The 27556-nt window shown below is 32.3% G+C and overlaps 2 protein-coding genes across 2 annotated transcripts; both read right to left on the bottom strand.

Annotated features, from left to right (window-relative positions):
• Window positions 1-8783: 8783 nt before the first annotated feature.
• Window positions 8784-13065, bottom strand: LOC125845949 (zinc finger protein 1-like). The gene is made up of 2 exons (XM_049525432.1): window positions 12523-13065; window positions 8784-8948 (listed from the first exon to the last, which is right to left on the bottom strand). The coding sequence occupies exons 1-2, from the start codon at window positions 13063-13065 to the stop codon at window positions 8784-8786; spliced, it is 708 nt and encodes a 235-aa protein (XP_049381389.1).
• Window positions 13066-20105: 7040 nt separating this feature from the next.
• Window positions 20106-20684, bottom strand: LOC125845948 (probable transcription factor At5g61620). Its single transcript, XM_049525431.1, has one exon. It carries the CDS (start codon window positions 20682-20684, stop codon window positions 20106-20108), a length of 579 nt encoding a protein of 192 aa, XP_049381388.1.
• Between the last annotated feature and the right edge of the window lie 6872 nt (window positions 20685-27556).

Below are 27556 nucleotides of genomic sequence, written 5' to 3'. Positions count from 1 at the left end.
AACATGTATAGATTGTTCAATTTTTAGGGCTATATATAAGAATTGAAGGATGAAATTGGGGAAGAAAAGGGGCACATTTTTATTTTTTTATTTTTATAATTACAATGGGGAAAGATTTCATGTTTCAGTCAAACAAATATTTAATGAAGGCACTAAATAGTCGTATTTGTAATAAAGTAAATATAGAGATATTAACTATTCCCTCTGTCCAAATACTTGTCCATTATTGACTTTGACACTTCTTAAGAAACTATAAATAAAAAGATAATTTTACTATATAACCTTTTGAATATAATAAATACAATCTCTTGAAATATGTTATAGAGATATGAATATAATTAATGATAAGAGTAAATTAGGAATTAAGGGTAAAATTATCCATTGATTTTATAAAGTAGACAAGTATATATATTGTTGGACATCCCAAATAGTATAGTGGACAACTATTATTGGACGGAGCGAGTACTATTTAAATTTTGAACTCATGTCCAAATCAATTGAAAGCTGTTTGTTTGTGTGTTCTTATCCAATTGTATGCTTATTCATTGTATGTTTATGTTTATCCAATCGTATGCTTATTCAACTATAAGTTTATTTCAATAAATTTTGTACTGAATATTTTCAATATAGTGTATTTATAACATTCCTCCTTTCATCATGTTCATTTAATAGATAATGTGTTTTAGTAAAAATCTTAATAGAAAAAATTCAATTGGAAAAAATCTTAGGGAGCCGGGGCTGCTTTTGCATCTTGGAAGCCGCTTTTGTGGCAGGTGCCTCTTAGACTGGGCCACTCAGCTAAAGGACTTAGTAGTGTTTTGAGGCTCTTTGGAAGGGAAAAAACTCGAGTAGAGGTTTGGGTGTGGTTTTTGCCTTGAGGTAGGTTATGATTTCTTTCTTATAGACTTGGCTTAGCATGATTATGTATGTATTTGAGTAGTGTGATAGTTAGGAAGGTTTTAGGATTAGTTCGTAGGTGTGCTTGATCCTTAGTGATGTTATTGGCCATTTTGGGTTTGTATCTTAGTTCCTTAGTCATTTAACTTTAGTTTGGTTGGTTCTTGACTTGCTTGTCATTTTAGATCCTTAGAATGCTCATAGGTTGCATGGAGCTTAGATTGTATACACGTTGGTTACCTTGGTGTTTTGTGTACCCTCTGTAGTTATACTTTGAGTTTATCACTTTATTTATTGTATTGTTTGGGCCTTAGTCCATGGACTTGGACTGATTGGAGTTCCAGGTTAGTACCTGGTGTGTGTGTGATACGGTTGATTTTGAGAATGACTTGACTGTGTTTGTGTGAAATCCTCTTCATGCCATACTGTTGGCATAATTGCATATGATTTTTGGAAAGAAAAGAGGTTTTTGAGATATTTATCAGTTGTACAATGTTTTCTATTGATTTTAGCTCAAAGGGAACGGGATTACTGGCATTACTGATTTTTACTTACGGAAATTTGGTTTTGAAAGAAATGTACCATTTGATATTTATGAGTTGTACTACGTTTTCTATTGATTTTCGCTCCAAGGGAGCGGGATTACTGTTTTTACCGACAAAAACTTGGTTTTGAGAGAAATGTACCATTTTCCCCTTATAAGGCATATGTTGATAAACTTCGGCATCCCGCAGACTGAATTTCATGTTTTACTTTTATCTCATCTATAGTTGAGCTGAGGTGGGTTCTGTAGTTGTCTCAGGGGTCTACAGGACAACCGACGAGACAATTCCAGAACTTTTTACTTTCAACATGTATTGGCCACATGTGCATCACATCTCATTGTATGATTGATTGCTTGTGATTGTTTGGATTGTGTTTAACCGGTTGTTTCCTTTCTTTCCGATAGTGTTTGCTTACTTTTAGCCTAATATCAGACTCTTGTTAGATCTTCTAAGCTCGGTTGGCCTATGATACCTACTGAGTATCCTTTGTTTTGGTACTCGTACTACACTTTTGCATCTTTTTCTGGCGCAGCAACTTCCAGTACGAGTCACCCTCAATGAGCGTTGGATTATCTCCCGACCGTCACATACTTGGATAGTAGTTGTTGACACTCAATTTTGGCCTAACATTTTTAAAATTCGTAACTTTTAAGTTTTATTTATTTAATTGTTCAAAATATATTTTTTTATAATTTTAAGTAAGTTTATCGATAACTATCTTTGTTTGTCAAAACTTAGTATTTTTTATCAGTTAATTTTAATTACATATTTTTGTCATAGCTGGTTGAATACATTCAAATATTTGTTCATTTTAATTAAATCGTTATTTCTGTTAAAATGACACTTTTTACATGTTATTAATTACGTTCATTACATTTTTTAACATTTATTTTAATATAGTTCAAAAATTCATTCCGATGTGGATAAAATTTCTTACACATATATTTTGGGCCACAACCTTAAGCCATGACTTGGGCCCATTGACAATTTTCAATTCTCTACATATAGAACAATTAATTCATAGGGCAGAGGTGGTGGTGAATTTATTTTTAGAATAGGATTATAAACTTTCAAATTTTTATTCACAAAAGAGGATTTTCCGGCCACCACCACCACCCCGGATTCCGGCAACCCAAAACCCCCCACCAACAATAACCCACCAGCAGCTCCAAACAAACCCAGGTGCTCTTCGTCCCTATTACCTCTTCAAACCAGTAGCTCCGGTGAGCTCGCGCCACCTCAAAACCACCAAATCCTCCCTCCAAATCCACCGGAACACCAACCCAAAACCCCTTCATTCTCCTTCTCACTGACCAGTACCCGTTGTCCGGCAACAACTCCAGAAAACATCACCAAACCTCCATCTCAAACCACCAGAAGACCCACTGAAACGAACCATCATCGCTGCCACGAACCACCAAACGACCCCTCTTTATTTTCCCATCTTTCGACCTCTTCCACTGCCTCTATTCACCACAACACCACGAGCTTCGACTAGAGCTCGAAATGAGCCAACCCAACTGGTCAGCGGCTCACACGAACCAAACCCATTTGTGTTTTTCTTCTCCAGCGCCTTCCTCCCCCTTTTTCCCTTTTATTTTGTTTATTTTACAGGTTATGGAGATCTCCGGCAACAACACTCGAAACCACCCGATCTCCGGCTGTGTTCCTCTGTCTCAAATTTTCAGATCTGGCCGGAAAATGCAAAGTCCGGTGATAATCCTTTTCATTCTTACATCATGTATATTCATAAATATATTCTTATTCATTCATAATTCTGGGAAAATGTTTCTTACTGTTTTGATTTTAGCTATTGTTAGTTTGTTACTTTGTTTTTATATTATTATTATTTTTTGTTAGCTATTGTTAATTTGCTTGATTTTTTTTTATTATTATTATTATTTTTCGTTGTTGTTTAGTTTCTACACGTTAATTATTTGTGTTACTGTTATTATTATAAAGCTATCTATCATTTTGTGTGGTCTTTGACTTTTTTGGCCATCTTTTTGATGAATTTTCTATATTATATTTATTATTTCATTTTATTAGGTTCATTTTATTAACCCCCCTGTTGATTCCCTCTGTGATATTTGTCGTTTTAATATGATGTTGTTTTGCAATTTGGGAGATGAAATTGAACTTTTCCATGGCCACTCCATTTTATTATTCCATCATTATTCTTTGTTCCAATTATGGTTATATAATGATAGCATGATACTAGTTATTTACCATTGTTTATATTTTTATTTTTTATTGATTTACTCCATTATGATTATATTATTTATTATTTGTTTATTTGGGTACTGTTCTTCTTTAGTTCCAATTGTTGTTATTCTAGTAATTTAATCGTAATTCACTTGATATTTTATATATGTTACAAGTTAAATTGGCTAATGAGAAAATCTCTCCGTCGATTTTGGAGGCCTTTACATTGTAAAAGACGGAGATTTAGTTTAGGTTTATATATTTTATTTGTTAAAAATGGCCAATGAGAAAATCTCTCCGTCGATTTTGGAGGTCTTTACATTGTAAAAGACGGAGATTTAGTTTAGGTTTATATATTTTATTTGTTAAAAATGGCCAATGAGAAAACCTCTCCGTCGGTTTTGGAGGCTTCTCCATTTTAAAAGACGGAAATTTAGTTAAGTTCATATTTCTTTGTTTGATAAAAATGGCCAATGAAAAAATCTCTCCGTCGATTTTCGAAACCTTCTCATTTTGAAAGACGGAAATTTAGTTTAAGTTCATATTTGTTACAAGTTTAAAGTGGCCAATGAAAAAATCTCTCCGTCGGTTTTGAAGGCCTCCACATTATAAAATATGGAAATTTAGTTTAAGTTTATATTTTTTGTAAGTTAAAATGACCGATAAAGAAATTACCATCGATTTCCAAGGTCTTTCATGTTGGTAAGACGGATTTTTATTTTAAGTTGTTATTTATTTTTATTTATATTTATTTACTATTAACACTTTTACTAAGTGTGTTTACAGGTACCCCGGAGATGCTTTCCGTTGAAGCTATTCGAACTAGGTTCGAATTATACTCTTATTCATTATTGTATATAATTGACAATAGGCAAATTTAGGCCGATTCTTATATTATTGTTTTATCATATTACTTGTGTATATTGCATGTTTATTATACTTGTACAATATTTTATCCTACTCCTCAATTTGAAAAAAATGAATTCAATCGGGATCCACATTTGTGGATTTCGAAGGATGCTTAACCCCTTCTCTTCGAAATAACTTGAACCCCTTACTTAGAGTCTAATGGTTTCGTAGATCACTTAATGGTTTCCTAGTTTTCCTAAAATTAGGTGGCGACTCCTTTAAAATTTGTTTATTCTTAAAATTCTTTTAAAATTGAATCAATTGATTATTTTTTGAGTCACCGCGACGTTTCTCCTATTTGAATAGAGTAGGGATGTAAACAGTGGTGAGCTCTTTGCATTCAGACACCTATTGCTTTCCCTCTTTTGTACTGACTTATATTTTGTATTTTGCTTAGTAAGTTCTCTTGTATATATAACCTTTTGTACTTAGTAGCTCCTGTATCGGTGACACCATGTTTGAGGATTAGGTCTTGTGTTAGTTTTTCTCTTTGGTCACTTTCAGGCCTCTTTTGTATATTTTGTATCGTACATATAGATCTATAGACGATGACCCGTTTCTAAATTTTATTCATGTTTCCGTTTATTCTTAGTTAGTTACTAGTTTCACGGCACGTGCGATGCACGTGTGTATCGTATATATAGTATATGATGTTGTAAAATAGAATTAATATTACTAAATTATAGATTTTTAGTAAATAATTATAATTGAATGAACATAGGACAAGTGTTTTGAAATTATTAATACATATTGTCATAGAGTTACTTGTATTTTGAGATCAAAATGACCGGACATCATTAAAACATTTCAAAATACATTCAAAGTTTAAATATGGGAGAAAGTGATATTTCTTTAATAATATTGTTTCTTACTTCACTCAATTTTGTAAACTAATCTAACCAACAAAATAGACAAAAAAAATTCATTAAAAAAATGTCACCAATTGTCTTTCCTCTTGAGGTTATGAACATAAATGACGTACACCATTTAAGTACAAATTTTGTCTTAAATATTCATACTTGAAATTTAGTATGTGCATGACACTAATAAGGATTAGCATAAGTATTTTAATATTTTGTCTTTACATGTAACATATCTTTTACAAAATATTATTACTCAATTAATATTTGAGTAAGGCTATCATAGAGAGGCAATTTTACCAAAAAAGTGTACTTGGTTGTTATCATGAATGGTGGTTATATATACTTTAGTAGCATAATTTAATTTTAATATATGAATAATATCACCTATGGTGAAAAATATTTCATTTCATTAAGTTTCTATCTTATTTTTGTGAAATTGTAGTCTTCTCCTTTTTTTCTGCCGCTTACATATCATATAGTTGTTGTCTAATGAAAGTATCTAGTAACTTATAGAAGTTGTATCATGATATAAAATGTTTAATTTTTTCAATAATAAAATTAATAGATGAATAAAATTTAAAGTATTATTTATAGAATCATTAATTTGGTTTAAGATCATTTTATGATCAATCACAACTTTCTTATCTATTTTTATATAGCTAGTGAGGAGTGTATCTTGTGACATAAAGAAAAATTATATGGAACAGTGCATAGCCAATGAAGAAGGAAGACGAAAATATATGTTCATGTAATATTCACTCTAGTGTTCCATTTGATTTAAATCTCTTGTCACCAACACTTTACTTTCTCTGTTCATTTTTACATGCATATCTATTTAAAAATAAGTATTATCATGACTATGTTAACATATTATAAGTAAAAGTGAAAATCTATTTTTGAAATAATGAATTTAACAACAAAACTAATAATTCAATGGACTACGTTGATATCCACTGTTTTAGCAAAGTTAGGAAGAAACTCCTCCGTTTGAGGGAAAAGAATAAAAAATAAAAAAATAAAAAAAATAAAGAAGAAATATCTTACCCAATTAATCATATGCCTTTTTTCATATCTGTTTAATATTATTGTCTCTCCCAAAACATTTCGTCACTGTTAACTCATGAAAATGGTAAGAAAAAATATGAGTGTGAATTGATGAATGATTTGCTACAATTGTTTCACCAACTCTTTCTTATAAGGTACCTGAAATTTCGTTGAATTTCGAACTTGATCAATTTTTGCAAATAACACTTGAGATTTTTTAAGAAGAAGAAGAGTAGAGAACTTAATAAAATTGTAGTTTAAAAGTGTGAGGAAACCCCTCTATTTATAGCTACCAAATAGTAGTATGAATAGGTGTTAATTGTGCCTTATCCGAAAAGTCATAATCTTTCGAAAAAGTCATTGCTTATCGGAAAAGTCACAACTCTTTGAAAAAGGCACAACTCATTAGAAAAGGCACACCCTTTAGAAAAGTCACAACCCTTTGAAAAAATCACAACCCTTCGGAAAAGTCACAACTCATTGCAAAAGTCACAACCCGTCAAAAAAGTCACAACCCTTTGGAAAAGTCACAACTCATTGGAAAAGTCAAAATCCTTTAATTTGAAAAGGTATCTACTTTCAATATAATAAAATTAATTAAATTAATAAATAAAATAAATTGAGTATTTTTAATTAGGGATATTATAGTAATTCAACATTTATGTTTGAGAGTTCATGCTTTTAAGGTAGTATAAATAAATAGATAGATTATATTGAACTGTTATTTTCCGCAATTTACTTTGGATTTTGACTTGCCTACGCGGGGGTTGTGGTAGGCATCATCATGGCTTGGTTTTGGATCGTGACAAATATAGGCATGTAGACGCGTCCTCTTTGGTGAATACAAAGCTTACGTTCTACACTGGATGTCAAGTTTTTGGGACCCTCGTCCAAGATTATCTATAAAAGTTGAGTTGTGCAACTGAGCTAACAATAGGAACTTGGTTTATAGAGGTTTGTTTCTAACTCTAAAGTCCTTATTTTCCTTGATCGATGATTAGTACATAATTGAAGATCGTAAAATATTTTACAATTGAGAATAAATTTCACAAAAGCAACAAGATCAATTACAGAATTTTTTATTACATTGATGTATCTTAAAGTATTTAGATGGTTTTATTTTTTGGATAAAGAAACAAGCAGAGTGGTCGAAAAAAAATGTTAAATAGAGAACGTGCATGATATGGGTGGAAGTGAAATTAAAGATTCTTTTGTGGATAATGAATATGGGAACAAAGAGAACCATTGATTACCTAGACATATAAAAATGCAACCAATGATCTAAAATCTAGAATATGAAGAAAGAAAGGATGATCTTGAATTAAAATGCAATCAATTAACTCTAAGAAGTAAGAACCATTGAATATGATCTAAGAACTAATTAAATTAATATTAGAATACAAGATATAATTGAATTACTACAGGTAATAGTCAGTCAAGGGAGGTTCAAGAGTAGATGATATGGGACAAATCCCCAACTCTCCGAGACAGTAACATAAACTCATAATCCAAACAATCTATCTTTAAAGGAGACATAATAACATATTTATACTAGGTTCAATTATTGGAGATATTCAAAAAGATGACTAGTGAAGAATTTGCAAGGAAAAGAATAGTAGGGAGCCAGAACTCTTATCAAGAAATTCAAAATATAAAAAAACAAATAATGCATAAAAGTCAAGAGAATATATGTTGTGCTATATATACGTCTAAAATAATTTATTTTTATGTATATAATGTAATTTCTAGCGGAAGGGGTTTGAATGAACTTCCTGCGTCCCCAAGCTTTGGCAAGGAAAGCAATCATGCAATTGTCAAAGTCTTCAGTACCACAATAATCTTGAAGATAATAAATGCAATTTTAAGAACCTTCAAGTGGGGATTAAGTCTATATTATGAAATAAGATTTTACACATCATAGATCAATACAAAAAAACAATAACAATTACATTTCAATCCAAGTCGTAATCGCTCACCTATATTGTCCGAGTCTTGCCTTCCCTCTTTGAATTAACCAAGCTTGTTTTAATAGTCATTTCATGTGTCTGAATATAAATATTTTTGTCAAATTAAATGGAAATTACTATTAGGCATATAAAAGTATAGTTATAATAAGATATAAAAAGAAAAAGACGACATATCTCTTTGGGCTAACATGAAGCTTCAAATTTCCAAAAAATAAAAAAAGGAAGAGAATGATTTAATGAATTCAACTGGAATTTCTAAGATAATATCATAAATTCTACATAAAAACAAAGCACAAAAACAACAAAAATATTGAAAGCAGGCTACAAACTAACATTAAAGCATTAGATCTAAATCAAGCTATATCCTCTTCTTCTTTATTATCCATTTCTACATCCCCCTCATCCAATTTCATCTGCATATAATTATTTATACCAAGACTATCATCAATGATATTGATTGGTGAATCCTTTATATTTAAAACCTTTGCACTATTTTTGCTCTCAAAATTATGGGAATTCTCCAACGCATCAGCTCTTGTTCTAATCATATCAATGTTGGTATTTCCTAGGTAATTCTTTGTACTAAAATATGATGATGATGACAACTTCTCGGAGTTCGATTGATAATTGTATCCTGAAAAAAATGGCACTGTTTGACAAAAAGTAGGGTTATGAACGACATCATAATCTCCTTTAACACCACATGATGATTGATTGGTAAAAGAACTTTAAACTGGCATGTGTGAGGTTAATTTTGAGTAAGGATGATAATAATTGGGATTACTTTTAGACAATGAGCTGGAGTTGAATTAAAAAGATTTAGTCCAAGATTTGAACAATTAATATTCCTGTCGTTGTTGCAACAATTATTGACTTTGAGACTAAGATGTTCTTCAACAGCTTCTGATAATTCATGTGTCTTCCACAATTTTTTCTTTCATGAGTTCAGGATTTGAACAATTTATATTCTTCTCTTTATTGTAATCATTACGGACTTTGAGATCAAGAAGTGCTCTACTAGATGATAGTTCATGTGTCTTTAATTGAGAGTCTTCCATAGATTTTACTTTCATCCTTCTTTGTGTTTGTGATGACTTCATGAGATTTTTGTGAGGCTGGCGATTTGCTAGAATCCTTAGAACATGATTTTTTCTTCTTCTGCACAGTTAAATATTTGATTTTGAACTTCTTCTTCTTCTTTCTCTGCACAATTAAATATTTGTGTACTTTGCTCCTATTGAGTGACTCACCGACACTTTTGTTTTTGTATCATTACACTGGTGAATAAAATCGTTTCATCCTGAGAGGATCTATTTCTTTAAACCTCGGGTACTAGAGGAAATGCTTTTCTTAAGGAGACATTATGCATTCAGTGGGCTCGATTTTTCCTTTAGGTTACAACTATTTGAAAAAGTTGCAACCCTTCGAAAAGGTCACAACCTTTCATAAAAGTCGCAACTCTTCATTAAAGTCGCAACTTATCATAAAAGTCACAACTTTTCATAAAAGTCGCAACTCTTCATAAAAGTCACAACTCTTCATTAAAGTCACAACTTTTCATAAAAGTCACAACATTATTTCATAAATGTCACAACTTTTCATGAAAGGGGAAGGCTAGTTTTGGAAATAAATAAATTAAAAGGGAATTCTTGTTTGTGGTGGCATCACGTAGGCGGGCCTAAGATTCTCGTTTATATATATATATGTGATATATGATATGATGATTAGACATTTTGTTAGTTGACTGATTCAAAAGTTTAATGTTGTTAGTGGCAGTACTTTTAGGAGTCTTTTATGTTTTCAGTTAACTAGCTCTAGGAATCCTAATTAGTTGATAATAGTTAGTTAGCAGGTCATGGGTTAGTGCTAAACTAGTGCCCTATTTTTTCTCTAAATTTGTTTCTTTCCAAGTTCTATTTAAAGACTTGCAGCGTTGTCTTCTGAAGTAATAGAAAAAGATCAAGTTTCTCTCTGTTAACGTCTTACTCCAGTAGTCGCTCATATCTTCTGCCAACATTCTTGGTATCAAAGCTTTACTCCAGGTTAAGATCCATCCTCTCCTCAAGCAGGGATTGGTATAGTAAGAGAGAAAAATAGTGAAATATTGTGAGATTTTTTTTCCAGAGAATCAGATAATTTCCATGGCAGGAAACGGGACAGCAGCTTCGTCGCAGCCTCTAATTCCAATTTTCAAAGGGGAAAATTATCAGTTCTGGAGTCTAAAAATGAAGACTTTTTTCAAGTCTCAAGAACTATGGGATATAGTTGAGACCGGAATTCCAGAAGGGAATACAAACCAGCTGAGAGAACATCGGAAGAGAGACTCAAAAGCTCTTTTCACGATCCAGCAGGCTCTTGATGATGAAATTTTTCCTCGCATATCAACTGCTGAGACTTCCAAACAAGCATGGGAGATCCTGAAGCAAGAGTACTTTGGAGATGATAAGATAATTACTGTTAAATTACAAACTCTCATACGGGATTTTGAAACATTATTCATGAATGAAAATGAATCTGTGCAAGGATATTTGTCTAGAACATCTGCTATTGTTAATAGGATGAGGTNTGCCCTATTTTTTCTCTAAATTTGTTTCTTTCCAAGTTCTATTTAAAGACTTGCAGCGTTGTCTTCTAAAGTAATAGAAAAAGATCAAGTTTCTCTCTGTTAACGTCTTACTCCAGTAGTCGCTCATATCTTCTGCCAACACATTTTATGTTTAGGTACACCAATTTAGTGGCAAAACTATCGTGCTATTAGCCTCTTGGTAGATGACTTTCGATTTTTTTATTTCAAACTTTCGGGTTGTCATCTTCTACATTTCCATAATCCTTTTTGCTATTGTTAATTTACTACAAGTAGTTGTATTATATTATAGGCATAATACATAGACATGCCCTTTAACTTGGCTTTAACTAGTATTTATGTCCTCAAACTTTTGATGTGCACAAATAGACACTTAAAAGTTGTATATAATTGACAAACGGAACATTCGTCCTACTTGGTGACCTACATTACAAATTTTGTATCTTACATAGTGTCCTACGTTTATTATTCAAAGACATAATCCAAAGGGAGAAGATACATGAATTACTACAAGTAGGAGTAGTTCAAGGAAGGTTCAAGAGTAGATTTGGAAAAATCCCCAACTTTCAAAGAGAATAACTTTAACTCATAATTCAAAACAATCTATGTTAATAACCTAGTAAAACTAGGTTCAATTGTATGATTGGTGAAGAATTTCTAAGCGGAAGACTAGTAGGGAGCCGAAATTCTTACTAATAAATTCAAATTATAAAAAAGCATACATATAGAAAGTTAAAAGGATATATAGACATATAAAATTAATTTTGATTTTATGTATACAATGCAATTCTAGTGGAAGGGATTGGGATGAACTTCTTACGTACGTCCCACAGCTTTGGCCAAGAAAGTTCTTCGGTGCCACAATACTCTTGAAGGTAATAAATGTCAACTTTAAGAACCTTCAAGTGGTGACTTATAAAGCTATATTTTGGAATAAGGTTTTACACGTCATGAATCAACACAAAAACAATAACAATAACATCTCAGTATCAATCGTCATATCTCACTTATATCATCTGAAATCTTGCCTTCCTTTTTGGCATTAACTATTCTTTTTTTAAATAGTCGTGTCATGGATTTGAATATAAAGAGACTTTCAAAACAAATGGAAATTACAATTTAGGCTTATAAAAATCAAGTTATAATAAGATAAAGATAAAGGCGATACATCTCTTTGGTCTAGCATGAAGCTTCAAATTTCCAAAAAGAATACAAAAGGATGAATGATGAAGAAAATGATTTAATAAATTTAACTAAAATTGCTAAAATAGTACCATAGGTTCTAATAAAAGCAAAGCACAAATAACATTAAAGTTTTAGATCTAAATCAAGCTCCTCTTCCAATTTCATCTGCATATAACTATTTCCACCAAGATTACCATCAATATTGGCGTGTGAATCCTTTAAATTTAAACCTTCTACACAATTTTTGCTCTCAGAATTAAGGGAATTCTCCAACGCATCAACTCTAGTTCCAATCATATCGAATTAAGGGAATTCTCCAACGCATCAACTCTAGTTCCAATCATATCATTGTTGTTATTTCCTAGGAGATTTTTTGTACTAAAAAATGATGAGCTTGATGACCACTTCACTGGGTTAAATCGATAATTGTATCTGGAAAAACATGGCCATGTTTGATAAAAAGTAGGCTTATGAATGACATAAGAATCTCCATTAACACCAAATGGTGATTGACTGGTAAAAGAACTGTGAAATGACATGTGTGAGTTCAATTTTGAGTAAGGGCTATAGTAATGATGATAATGGGGAGGGTCAAAAGGTTGAACAACACCAACAAGTTTCTTTTGCCCTTTAGACAATGCCCTCTCTTTTTTGTGACCGTTTTGGTGTCCCCCTAGGGCTTGCTTAGTGGAAAATTCTTTCTTGCAGAAGTTGCAAGAGAAAATCTTAGTCTTCAATTGAGTGTCTTCCATGGATTTTTCTTTCATCCTCTTTGTGTTGGTGATGACTTCATGAGATTCTTCTGAGGCAGGCGATATGCTAGAAGCCTTAGAAGAACATGATTTTTTCATTGCAAAAGCATCCATTTTCCCAATATACTAATGTTTATATTATGTTCTTGAAATTTACCTGAGGTAAGAATGAAGTGAATGAATCTATTAAATAGACAATGGTGTAAATACAAAATCCTTCAAATATGGAAAATTAATTAATGTATGGTGTTACAAATGTAAAATTTTGAGCAACCAAATCATAGTTTTATATCAACTTGTTAGAAAATCTAATTCCATCAATATATTTCAAATGATGGTAAGAGGAAGAGGAAAATATATGGTAAAAAAGTACTAGGAAAATTAATAATTGAGGAGTCCCAAAATAAATGGTAAGAAAATTTAGGATAATTAATAAATAATAAATTATGGTGTCCTAAAATATATGGTAAGAAGAAGTGGAAAATAAATGATAAGATGTATTAAGAAATTTAATAATTAAGTAGTCCTAAAATATAGAGTAACAAGTACTTATTAGGAGAACTAATAATTAAGGAGTCCTAAAATATATAGTAAAAGAAAGATTATTTTAAAAATTAAGAAATTCCAAAAATATATGGTAAGAGAAAAGATATTGGGTAAGAGTTCTAAGATATTGCAAGCGACCTTAATTGTAGGTTATTTTTATCGTGTGCGTACTTTAAAAGGTGAAGGGATCCAATACGTATGATTGTATGTGTAACACCTCGGATTGGAGAAGATGGAAAAAATATAACTTTCTAGGATCTGGTGTCAGAACCAACAAAAGCCACCGACGAACCATGTGTTAGACCACAAACCATAGGTGGGGTCCCGTCATTGGGTTTCAGACTTAGAGGTCTCTTATCCCACCCACGGTCGACCAGTACGGTCTGTGGTTGGACCTACAGACCACAGGTCTTGCCGTAGGTGAGGGTCAGTAGGCATGTAGAGAAAAATGGCTTTTGGGTCAACTTCAAATGGTTATATCTTTTGGCACAAAATGAATTAGGTGACCCATGACCTATCAAATTAAAGATAATTGAATCCTCTTTTCAACGCCACCGAGTTTGATAAATTCAAGCTCGGAGTAAAAATTTATGCTCATTTTAGTGAAGCCTTGTCAGGCAAGCCATGAACCACGACCCAATTGACGGGTAGTGGTTCAAACGACGGCCCATCAATCCCCTTGTGAGTGGCACTTCGTCAGCTTTAAGTCAGGGTCGTTTTTGTCCTTTCCCTATGCGTTGGAACACTTAAACTACATCGTTGATGCATAAACTACGTCGTTTTACTCAGTCTAAGCCTAATAATCTAGTCAGACATACCCAGAACCCTCATTCTTCAAAAATCATCCAAGTTAGAAAGAAAAGAAGAGAAAAAGGCGTCAGTTTCTTTCAAGAACAAGCAATAGTGTTCTTCAAAGTTCAGCCCCAAAATCCAAAAGATTTCTCTGTTGATTTTGTCACCAGGTATGTGAGATATCACTAGTGGGTTCCTTTAACCCATTAGGTCCTTAGAATTCAGTTAGTTCTTCAGATTCTCATAAATTGTTCATACCTTGGGTTTTTAGATTTTCAAGATTTATTGTGATTACGGTTCCTTTGATCTAAATAAACTAGTTTCTTGATAATGTAGTATAATTTCTTGCATAGAACTCAGAACCCTAGCTTGTGTAAATTTATCCTAATTCATGAATTTTACTTGTTAGGCTAACCAGATAGGAATTCATGCTTCAGATATCGAATGTTATATTTTCAGTATATAAATGTTGTATTCTCAATTAGCATATCAGTTTGAGGTATTCAGTATTTAGTGCATTTTAACTTCATGAATATTCAGTTGGGAGTAGACTTAGCACCGAGTTGGACTAGGGTTCAACATACCCTCAAAGTCCTAGAACTACGTGCCCACGTAGGTTTATAAGTTCCCTCTATTGGGCATCAATTTTAGTGTGAAAGTGCAAGAGGAGGGGGGTGAATTGTTGTTTTTCGATTTTTCCTTAAGAGTAGTTGACTTAATGTGATCCTTAGTCGACTACTGATAGCGAGTTAATCAAAAAACTGAAAAGTAAACTTGACACAAGACGTTTTTATACTAGTTGGGATCCAATGTGGATCTTACGTCCAGTTCCCTTGAATTGCAAGGGTGTTCTCTTCAAGCTGTTGAACTTTTGGTGTGATTACAGGGATGAGTGTAAACAGTTTACACTCAGTGTTTGTTTCACTCTCTTTTTGTTTTGATACAAAGCCTTACAAATAATATTTATCTCTTCTCTCTTTTTTGTTTACACAATAGAACTAGGTAATACAATGCTTGATAAAAGTAGAGAAAGGAATGTGAGATGATTCAGACTTGTTGTACACTTCCTTCTGTCAATCGAGCCTTTATTTATAGTGTTTGAAGTCTCGAATCTTTTTTGTGAAGAGATAGCAACCCAAGAGATTTGATCCTTGGAAAAGAAGGCAAGTGATCCTAATTTTCCAAGAATAAAGCTCAAGACTGACTTCCAGTCTTAATTCTTGTTCAGCTTCCTTGATTGCCTTATTGATTATAGCCATTGTAGCTTCCTTGATTGACTGTAGATTATAGTCGTTGTGTTCTTCAGTTTATATTTGAATATTCAGCTTCCTTGATTAATAGTAGACTTGGCATCTTCAACTTTCCTTGATTGATGGTTGGAATACAACCATTGTATTCTTCATTGCTAGCTGTCGAGATATTCACCTTCCTTGATTAGTGCCTTTCGTGATTTGTGTATTCTAAGGATCTCTACATGGATCCTTGATTGATTGTTTATCAATCAAAATCCTTGATTGGTAATCTTCACTTGATTTATGGAGATCCATGATTGATTCTTTTCCTTTTTGATGATACGTTTTCCCTGCAAGGAAATAGGTTGTTTATCATTAAAACTTTACTCTAACGCCACAATCATGTCTTTATACCCCTGACAAGGTATATTGGGTCCTTTCGATGGGGCGTATACATCGGACTCCATGTTTAGTTCATGTGGTTTATGTCGGTTAATAATAGCTCCTACAATCAGACTCTTAGCGCATTGACCAGGTTTTTAGCAGTTACTTCAGTATACAGTTCAACATGTTATCTTCATGATTAGTTCTTGGTCATTGCATTCAGTTTATCTTTCAGTTATACTTCAGTACATATTTATATCTTTGTTTAGATTATATTATTGCTCAGTTATGCATTGTTCAACTTATATACTTTGTTCAGCTTAGCATATCTATATCTTGCATGCTCGGTACATTCCAAGTACTGACACATACTTTGCACTACATCATTTCATGATGTAGGTTCAGACACTCAACATCCAGATCACGCTTAGTTTGACTCTCAGCTTATATTCAACAGCTTCAGTGGTGGGTCCTCATACTTCAAGGACAATAGACATGTTTTCTATTTTAGTTACTGTGCTAGAACAATAAAGATTAGCAACAAAATGCGGTTCTATGGCGAAAAGATGATGATGTCAAAATTATTGAAAAATTATTGCGCTCTTTGACGCCGAAGTACAATTATGTTGTTTGTTCCATTGAGGAGTCAAAAGATATAGATGAGTTGTCGCTTGACGAATTGTAAAGCTCCTTATTGGTGCATGAACAAAAGATGAATTGCAGTTCAACTTCTGAGGAGCGGGTCTTGAAATCTTCTACTTTTACTTTTTCCAATTCTAGAGGAAGAGGTAGAGGAAGAGGGAGAGGAGACCATGGACATAGAGATGGAGGCAGAAATTTTAGGGTCAATGATGACTACGACAAAGGCAGAGGAAAGAAATTCGACAAATCAAAGGTAGAATGTTATCGATGTCATAAATTTGGTCAATATCAATCTGATTGCTACACTAGGCTACCTAATGAGAAGGACAAGAAGTACAATTTTGTTGAAAGCAAGGAAACAGAGACCTTGTTGATGGCAATACAAGCACAAGAAGTGCCTGGACAAGATGTTTAGTTTCAGGACACAGGCTGCAGTAATCACATGAGTGGGAGTAAGTCTTGTTTTTCTTATTTAAATGAAAGCTTTCGTTCTAAAGTTAGCCTTTGTGATTGCTCTATTGTGGATGCAATGGGAAAATGTGATATTAAAATTAAAGCGAAGAATGGTTTTGAAGAAATATATCAAATGTGCTATATGTTCCTGCTTTAAAAGAAACTTATTGAGTGTAGGACAATTGCAAGAAAAAGGATATTTTATTCTCATTGGAAAAGGTGTTTGTGAGATTTATAGTTCTAATAGAGGAGCTATTGCCATTGTGAAAATGAATTCAAAAAGGTTATTTCCNCAGTAATCACATGAGTGGGAGTAAGTCTTGTTTTTCCTATTTAAATGAAAGCTTTCGTTCTAAAGTTAGCCTTTGTGATTGTTCTATTGTGGATGCAATGGAAAAATGTGATATTAAAATTAAAGCGAAGAATGATTTTGAAGAAATATATCAAATGTGCTATATGTTCCTGCTTAAAAAGAAACTTATTGAGTGTAGGACAATTGCAAGAAAAAGGATATTTTATTCTCATTGGAAAAGGTGTTTGTGAGATTTATAGTTCTAATAGAGGAGCTATTGCCATTGTGAAAATGAATTCAAAAAGGTTATTTCCCATGAATATTGAGAGTATTCAATCATGTTTAAAAACAAAAGTAAAAGATTCTTCATGGTTGAGGCATTTTAGATATGGTAACTTGGGTTTTGGTGGATTAAAAACTCTCGAAGAGAAAAATATGGTGATAGGCCTTCCTGAAATTCTCATCCCTTCCCGAGTTTGTGAAGAATGTGTTGTTGGCAAACAACATCGTTCTCAGTTTCCAAAAGGGAAGTCGTGGTGGGCGAAGGATTGTTTGGAGATGGTGCATTCTGATATATGTGGCCCAATTAAACCAATTTCTAATGGAGGTAAAATGTATTTAATTACCTTTACAGATTATTATTCTTGAAAACCTTTGGTGTACTTTTTGCCAGAAAAGTCAGAAGCTTTTGGAGTATTTAAAAGCTTCAAGGCTCGTGTAGAAAATTATACGGGAAAAGCCATAAAGACTGTTCGAATTGATCGTGGTGGTGAGTACTGCTCAAAAGTCTTTGAAGATTTTTGTGAATCTAATGGAATTCGTAGAGAGCTCACCACTGCTTATACACCACAAAAAAACAGTGTATGAGAGACAAAGAATAGAACAATTCTCAATATAGTGTGGAGTTTGCTAGCAAAAGGAAGAATGACAAAAGGCTTTCTGGCCAGAAGCGATTAACTGGAGCACTCATGTATTGAATAGAAGTCCAACATTTACTGTTCAAAACATGACTCCAGAAGAGGCTTGGAGTAGAAGAAAATCAATTGTCGATCACTTACGAATTTTTGGTTGCATTGCCTATGCACATGTTTCAGACGAGAAGAGGAAGAAACTTGATGACAAAAGCGAAAAGTGTATCTTTCTCGGTGTTAGTGAAGCATCAAAGGCATATAAATTTCTTAATCCACAAACGAAGAAGATTGTAATCAGTGCAAATGTTATTTTTTATAAGAAAACCCTTGGGACTGGAGTATACAACAGTCTACTCCAATCGTATTTGATAGTGAAGTCGAAGAAGTGGCTGAAATGCCTGAAAGTGCAGAGAATTCATCTCCAATAGCTGCTGAAACTCTACCAACTCTTGCTGAAATTTCACCAACTGCTGAAACTATACCAGCAACTTTAGAAGAAACTGATGCAGCAGCTCATTCTCTTCGCCGTGCTAGCAGAAAGTCCACGTGGATGCTGGACTATAAGGTACCAGGAATCAATGTAAATGATGATTCAATTACTCATTTGGCATTGTTTGCAGATGTGACCCGACAACATTTGAGAGTGTTGTTAGAGAAGAAGAATGGAGAAAGACGATGAAGGTTGAAATTGAAGCTATTGTAAGGAATGATACTTGGGAGCTTGTTGATCTTCGTGAGAAGAACAAAACCATTGGTGTCAAGTGGGTCTAGTTTTTCCTTAAGAGAAACTCTACAAATGGCTGACTCAGATATTGTTAGCTGTGGAGTATCTGCAATCCAATTCTCATCTAAACTATTGTTATTGAATTCTCAAATTAAGAAAAAAAATTAGGAATGGGGAGAAATGGGCATAATCACAGAACGTGCAGTGAGAAAGCAAAGCATAAAATTGAAATTGTTTGATGTTGAGACCACTACAACTAAGTGTTAAAATAATGTCTGAAAAAGATTTTATGGGAAGAAAAATCAAGAAAGGAAATCTATGGGAAGAGGATGAACACAGAGCATTCTTGAAAGGATTGGATTTTCATGGGAAAGACAATTGGGCTAAGATTACGAAGGATTTCTTGCCTAGTAGAACATCAATAAAGGTTGTCAGTCATGCTCAAAAATACTTCGTGAGATTATTGGATGCTAACTCCTATTCAAATGAGAGAAAAAGGGGCAAAAAATAAAGATGAAGATCGAAAACACTTGATTTCTTGTGCTTTTTCTCTCTCATTTGAATTGGAATGAGTATCCAATAATCTCACGAAGTTAGTATAAGCATGACTAACAATTTGTGTCAAGAAATGTAATGTCGATTCTCACTAAACACTTCCTTCCCTTTCTCCTACTGTCTGGGCTTCAATTAATCCCCGATTAACTTTCATTGTCTTAGAATGATTAGTTTGTGGCTTTACTGCCGACTTGCAGAGATTTTGCTTATGCTTATCCTTGTTGGTTTTGGCGCCTGTTAACTGATTTGAAGCTGGGCTGAGATAGAGAGAAAGATAAATGTGGATGTGGAATACAGCAAGACGACAAAAGAATCAAGAACTAACTATGGTTTCATTTCATATATCGGAAATATACAACTACAATAAGACATATATCCATACAAAAAAACACATCAAAGAATAAGTAGCCTTGTATATATCTTCTTGACTATAACTTTAACTCCAAATTATTATCCTCNAGAAAGTTAGATAATGTGGATGTGGAATACAGCAAGACGACGAAAGAATCAAGAACTAACTATGGTTTCATTTCATATATTGGAAATATACAACTACAATAAGACAATATATCCATACAAATAAACACATCAAAGACTAAGTAGCCTTGTGTATATCTTCTTGACTATAACTTCAACTCCAAATTATTATCCGAAGAAGAAGAAGAAGAAGAAGAAGAAATCCCAGAAAATGGCTTGTCGAATGTAGTAGTACTGATTGACATAGAGGCATAATGATCATTATACGGATACATGTAAACCCAAGTAAGAGGCATTGCTGTTGGAACACTTTTCACATTATGAGTTTCTTGATTATGTGTATCCTCTGTTTTTTCAAGATGCTCTGTTTTTTCAATACGAAGATCAAAAACACTTGATTTCTTGCGTTTTTTTCTCTGATTGGAATTGGATTTAGCATCCAATAATCTCACGAAGTACTTTTGAGCATGACTAGCAACCTGTGTCGACGTTCTACTAGGCACGAAATCCTTAGCAATGTTACTCCAATTTCCTTTTCCATGAAAATTCAATCCTTTCAAGAATGCTCTCTGTTCATCCTCTGTCCATCGATTTCCTTTCTTGATTTTCCTTCCCATGAAATCTTTTTCAGATGTTAGTTCAGCCGCAGAACTCGTTGTTGTTGTAGTGATCTCAAAACCAAACAATTTGATGCTTTTGCCATTTTCACTGCAATTCCTATCCATGGCTAAAAACAATTTTCTTAATTTGATAAATGAAGAAAAATAGTATTAGTGTATATATAAGGAGGAGAGTTTCCTTTTTTTTCTTTTTTTTTTATTTTATAGAAAGCGTGTTTTTTCACTTTTTAAAACCAGTTATGGTAACTACTACTACTACTTATTTTATTATTAAGGAATATGTTTTTATGCAGATTCTTACCGTTTATTTTAGGTTACTAATCAATAAATTTACTATTACTTCCGTCCACTTTTAATTGTGCACTTTTCAAAAGTTAATTTGACTAATTTTTTCAAAGTTAAATTAGATTACATTAATTTGATATTTAAAAAAAAAATAGATATTCAAAAACTATACGAAAAGTACTCTAAATTACAATTTTTTGCATATCAATATGATGAAAAAATACATCGTAAAATGTTAGTCAAAGTTTTATAGTTTGACTCTAAAAAAAGAAACTATGACAACTAAAATTGAACGAAGGTAGCACTATGTTACCATCGTATGATTAATGTTATACATCATCCGATATTAAAAGTTTACCTTTTTTATATGGTGTAAAAGCTACTTTACTTTATATTTATTATAATTCAGTGAAAACAAGGGAAAATGTGTCTTTGGATTAAGGAAAATATTTCAGATAGTATTTATGGGAAGGAAGTAAAGGATTATAATTGTACTAACTGTAATAACCCTTTTCTTTTACATTGTGTTAGTATCCTAATGCAATAAGTGATAAATAAAGAACATAGTGAAAGTAAAAGAATATCTATAAGATTTGATTTGGAAGTAGATTTTATATTTCTTTTCATAAATATCAATAGATCTTGTTATTTCATTGCAAAAGTAAGATATCAACTGACCAAATTGTTTTGCTTTTGAAACGTTTAGAGTGCATTAAATCTGATTTTGGACTCCGACTAGTGATATGATATAAAGCTGATGGGAAATAATTTTGGTTAGTGATATGATATAAAGCCGATGGGAAATGGTTCCGGCTAGTGATATTGTGCCGAAGGAAAATGGTTCCGGCAAAAGTTTGACTTTTGTGATTTAATGCATTTTTATGCCTATGTTTGACCTACTTGTGAACCTTGTCGTTGTGTAAATGGTTTTGGGGTGCAGAGGCGTATCCAAGATTTCGGCTAAATGGGTGCACGATTATGAAAAAATATATCTTAAATATAAATTTGATTAATTTGATTTTTAGTTCTTAATATGAATCATTAAATTTTAAAAATTATAGGTTCAAAATATATAATAATACTAGTTTTAAATTTTAATATACACATTTGATTTAATTATATAAAAAATGTACAGTGCTAATTTTTTTAGGAAATTTCAATGTAACACTTGAAAATTTTGAAAGATTAAGAAAAAAAAAACAAAAGCAAAATTAGTTGAAACCGTCAAAAGTGTAACTAATAACCACTTGAAAAGGTGTTACTCAAAAAGACAAGATAGATATAAGATTTAAATCTCTATCCTCACTTAGAGATGTGCACCCAATCATCATCGTATTATTATATGATACTTTGAACATGGGTTCACACATCTATATTTAAATATTTTTAAAAAATATATAACACTACTATATATGACCTAGAGGGGGAGTATGGGTTCACGTGAACCCACGGCACCCCCTCTAGATACGCCTTTGTTGGGGTGTGAACAGAACGAATAAGTTTTTCGCTTTTATCTTGTTCTTTCATTATCTTTCATTTTTCTTTCTTTTCATTGGGTTGAGGTTGACTTGTCTGGGTAGGAATAGATAAGTTCCATCACGTCCAATTTTGGATCGTGACAACCTCTTCTTGAATTAGTTACTCAGCTTAAAAAGGACACAAATTCAAGGGTTTAATGGGATGATGTTGCTACAGAGTGTGGGACTCTGGGTACTCCAGATAGTTGATTCTCAAATATTAGCATACTAATGATGATGAGTGGATGCATGTTTGGTCTATGGAAGTTATTTTTCAACAACATATTTTTCATCATTTTCCCAAAAGGAAGAAAATAATGTCATTTTTTTTATAATTATCTTAACTTTCAACTTAATATCACTCGCTCCAACCGACACATTTTGACATTATTATGCATTCTTCTAAAAAAAGATCAACAAAATATTTCCGAATTTGCTAGTTTCATTATTATTAATTTTTAATAGAGACCCGCAAAAAAGCCGAAAGAATTTGAAACATTTCATATAATTTCCCGAAAAAATATTTTTCTTGGAGGGAAATGCCATACACACTTCATATTCCCTTTAATTTTTCCTCGTAACAAACAGTCATGTAACATGTTGTAATATTGAATATTATTTGCAGTGATAGGAGACCTTGGAGAGGAGTTGTTCTGCTTGGTTCTCCTGACACACAGGAAAAACATTGTTGGCCAAAGATGTTACTACAGAGTGTGGGACAACATTTATGAATATTTCTTGTAGTTTGTTGTGTGGAAAGTTGTATGGTAACATATAACGCTCTTCTAAAAGAAAAAAATAAAAAAATGCAAATAGAAATCGAAAGGGGAAAATTNAACATGTTGTAATATTGAATATTATTTGCAGTGATAGGAGGCCTTGGAGAGGAGTTGTTCTGCTTGGTTCTCCTGACACAGGAAAAACATTGTTGGCCAAAGATGTTGCTACAGAGTGTGGGACAACATTTATGAATATTTCTTGTAGTTTGTTGTGTGGAAAATTGTATGGATAGAGTGAACGATTGACACGGTGCTTATTTAAGTTTGCCCGTACTCATGCTCCAACAACAACTTTCATTAATGAGATTGAATATCTTGACAATTCTATTATTTACTTACCCATCAGTCTCATTGATGAAAATTGTAGTTGGAGCATGAGAATGGGCAAGCTCGTTTAAGCACTGTGTTAATCGTTCACTCTCCCCGTATCCACACTTTGTAGCAATATCTTTGTCCAAGATGTTTTCCCTGTGTCAAGAGGATCAAACATAAGAACTCCTCTCTGAGATCTCCTGATTCCCTGCAAATAACATTCAATATTTAAACATGTTACGTGACAATTTATACCGAGAAAAAATTAATGGAAATATAAGGTGTGTGCATTTCCCTCCAAGAAAAAATATTTTTTCAGGAAGTTTTATGAAATGTTTCACCTATTATTTTCACCATTTTCTTTATTTATCATATAATATTTTGGGATACTAAAACACAGTAGAAAAAAAGGTAAATTATAGTTAGTATAGTCATAATCCTTTACCTTCTTTCCATAAATAATTTGGAATATCTTCCCTTATCCCAAAGACAGTTTCCCTTATTTGTACTTGATTGTAATAAATACAAAGTAGCTTTTACGTGGCATACAAAAGAGAACATTTTACATAAAAGATATTGAATGGAGAAAAACCTTAATGATTGTATGATAAAATAATTATTGTGATGTAAATACAAATTGATTTAAGTTATATGCACTGGTTGACGATATAAAAATTATCCAAATAATCAGATTATTCAAAAGATAATTACATATAAATTTATTGATTAGTAACATAAACTAAAGGGCAAGTTATCTTACTAAAAAATAAGAAGTGATTACATAACTAATATTAAATATTAGGAAAAGTGAAAATGACACTATTATTCTTAAATTCTCAAATTAAGAGAGAAAAAAATAGCAATGAGGGCATAATCACAAAACCTGCCGTGAGAAATAAAAAACATAAATTGAAGTTGTAGTTGAGAAAGCACAACTACAACTTGCTGCAAAAATATCTAAAAAAGATTTTATGGGAAGCAAAAACAAGAAAGGAAATCCATGGATAGAGAATGAACACAGGGCGGATTGGATTTTCATGGGAAAGGTAACTGGGCTAAGATTACAAAGAATTTGTTGGCTAGCAGAACATCAATACAAGTCGTTAGTCATACTCAGAAATACTTCGTGAGATTATTGAATTCTAATTCTAATTCAAATGAGAGAAAAAGGGACAAAAATCAAGATGAAGATCGAAAACACTTGATTTCTTGTGTTTTTTTCTCTCATTTTAATTGGAATGAGTATCCAATCACGAAGTTATTCTAAGCATGACTAACATTTTTTATTGATGTTCCACTAGGCAAGAAATCCTAGTAGTAATAATAATGCTTACTAGTTAAAATGGGCAAGGTTCAGTTTGGAGATGAACAACAAGACTGGCAACTTCATGTAATATGTATTAGGGGTATAATTTTTAGGGCTATATATAAGAATCAGATGACGAAATTGGGCAAGAAAAGGGTTGTAAATATAGTAAGATATTAATTATTATTCAATTTTTGACTCATGGTCAAATGAAAATAAAGTAAATATGGAAAGATATTAATTATTATTCGGCTTTTGACTCATTGTCACATGAAAATAAAGTAAATATAGAAATATATTAATTATTTTTTGATTTTTGACTCATAGTCAAATGAAAATAAAGTAAATATAGAAAGATATTAATTATTATTCGATTTTTGACTCATGATCAAAGGAAAATAAAGTAAATATAGAAAGATATTAATTATTATGTGATTTTTGATCATGGTCAAATGAAAATAAAGTAAATGTAAAAAGATATTAATTATTATTGTAAAAATGCATAAGTACCCCCAAACCTATGCCCAAAATCTCAGAGACACACTTGTACTATACTAAGGTCCTATTACCCCTCCGAACTTATTTTATAAATAATTTTCTACCCATTTTCGGGCGAAGGTTGGGGGTTACTTATGCATTTTTACATTATTATTTGATTTTTGACTCATATTCAAATGAAAATAAAGTAAATATAGAAAATATTTATTATTATTCAATTTTTGACTCATGGTCAAATGAAAATAAAAAATATATAAATATATTAATCATTATTTGATTTTTACTCATTGTCAAATGAACTAGAATCTATTTAGATAGTGCCACGTACGCCGAAAAGGGGTAGAAAATTATTTATAAAATAAGTTCGGAGGGGTAATAGGACCTTAGTATAGTATAAGTGTGTCTATGAGACTTTGAGCATAGATTGGGGGTACTTATGCATTTTCCCTATATTTATTTATTGAATGTTTATTCAATTAAATGCATATTCGATTGATGGTTTATTCAATAAATTGTGTATATTTGTAATACTCCCATTTTGATGTTCATTTAATAGATAATCTGTCTTACTAAAAATCTTACTAGAAAAAATTTAGTAGGAAAAAATATTAGTTAAGCAATAAAAAACAATGCATATAATAATAAGCATTTGTTCGTTGCCTCAATAAAAATCTTATCAGAAAATTAGTGGGATAAAATCTTAATTTAAAAAAATAGTACAATGAGTAATTTACTTCCTCCAATAAAAATTGTGATTCAGATGGTTAATCTTCGCATTCTGATCTTGTATAACATCTTCTCAAGAGTTGAACTTAGTAAGAATTCGATGAATAAATCCATTAGATTATCACCGGAAAGAATTTGTTGTATATCAATATCACTGTTCTTCTAAAGATCATGGGTGAAGAATAATTTTGGCGAAATGTGTTGCGTTCTATCTTCTTTTATGAAGCATCCTTTTAATTGGCTTTGCATGCATTATTATCTTCAAATAGAACTATGGGTACATTGCTATCACATTTTAGGCCACTTATTTCATTGATGAAATGTATCACTGATGTCAATCATATATATTCTCTATTTACTTTATGAATAGCTATTATTTCAGTATGATTTGAAGAAATAGCAGTAATAGATTATTTTGTAGATCATTATGATATAACACTACCTTCGAAAATAAACAAATAGCATGTTTGGAGATCGAACTGCCAACTTCTACAAGTACAAGTACCCTTTTTACTTGGTCAACAATAAACCTAGCATCACCCACATTAATCTCAAATCCAGAATCCTCATTCGATAATATTTTACACTTCCTAGAGACATTTTTATTTTCTTCTAAAATTAACATTGCCACTGAAGAAACATATGTTATCCAATTATTAACGAATCTTCTCATAACGACATTCCTATTCATAATCTTATGTATGATTTCCTTTAACATAGTAATAATTGACTTATGTCTAGGGTTGATTATCCAAAAAAAATTAAAGAGTTCACACATGTTATTTTCAACAACATCATATTTAGAAGATGTAGAAAAAACACTATGCACGACAATTCTTTATTATATGCTAATAGTTCTTCATCAGGTTTTGCAAGTTTTTCAAATTCATCTTTTAACTTCACTTTATATGAAGCCTTAACACAAAGCTAAAATTGTGTTCTTATTTCTTTTTTTTTTTATAATTTATGGACCAATTAGACCATACATGTCTATTACTGTAACAACCCGAAATCGTCGTTATTTTAGGAGAAACAAAATTTGGGAAAAATCTGGGCTCTTGTCCCGCCATAGTGGGCCAGATGCCTCTAGGGTGGCGGCGCCAGGATTGGGGTGAGCAGGCGCCATAGAGGGATAGGCGAGGCAGAACGTAAATTACAAGAAATTCTATTTTCTCCATCTTTCTAAAATACCTAAATAAGTCGTAAAACACCCTAGAAACCTCAGAAAAGCTGCTCTAAGCTTGAGAAGGAAGGAGAAGGATATTTCTAGCGTGAGGACGATGATGTCTTGCGAATTCTTGGCCAAATTCACCGTCACGAGGCCTGGAAAACCGAAATCGAGGTCAAAAACTTCGTGCAACTGCTTGGTGCCTAAGTAGGCTAGGTTTATGAATTGAGTAGTTATAAATATGTGCTTACTACGTAATATATGGAAATCAATTGTAGGGTTATGTTTAGACCTTCGTGCACCAAGTAAATTCCATGAGTAATCCCTAGAAACCAAAGTATGTGGGTTTATGCTTTAAGAAGAGAAATTGATGAATTGTTAAGGAC

The sequence above is a fragment of the Solanum stenotomum genome, chromosome 11 (assembly GCF_019186545.1).
Source record: "Solanum stenotomum isolate F172 chromosome 11, ASM1918654v1, whole genome shotgun sequence".
Taxonomy (NCBI): Eukaryota; Viridiplantae; Streptophyta; class Magnoliopsida; order Solanales; family Solanaceae; genus Solanum; species Solanum stenotomum.
Note: the sequence above shows the minus strand (reverse complement) of the source record. Positions and strands in the feature narration are given on the sequence as shown.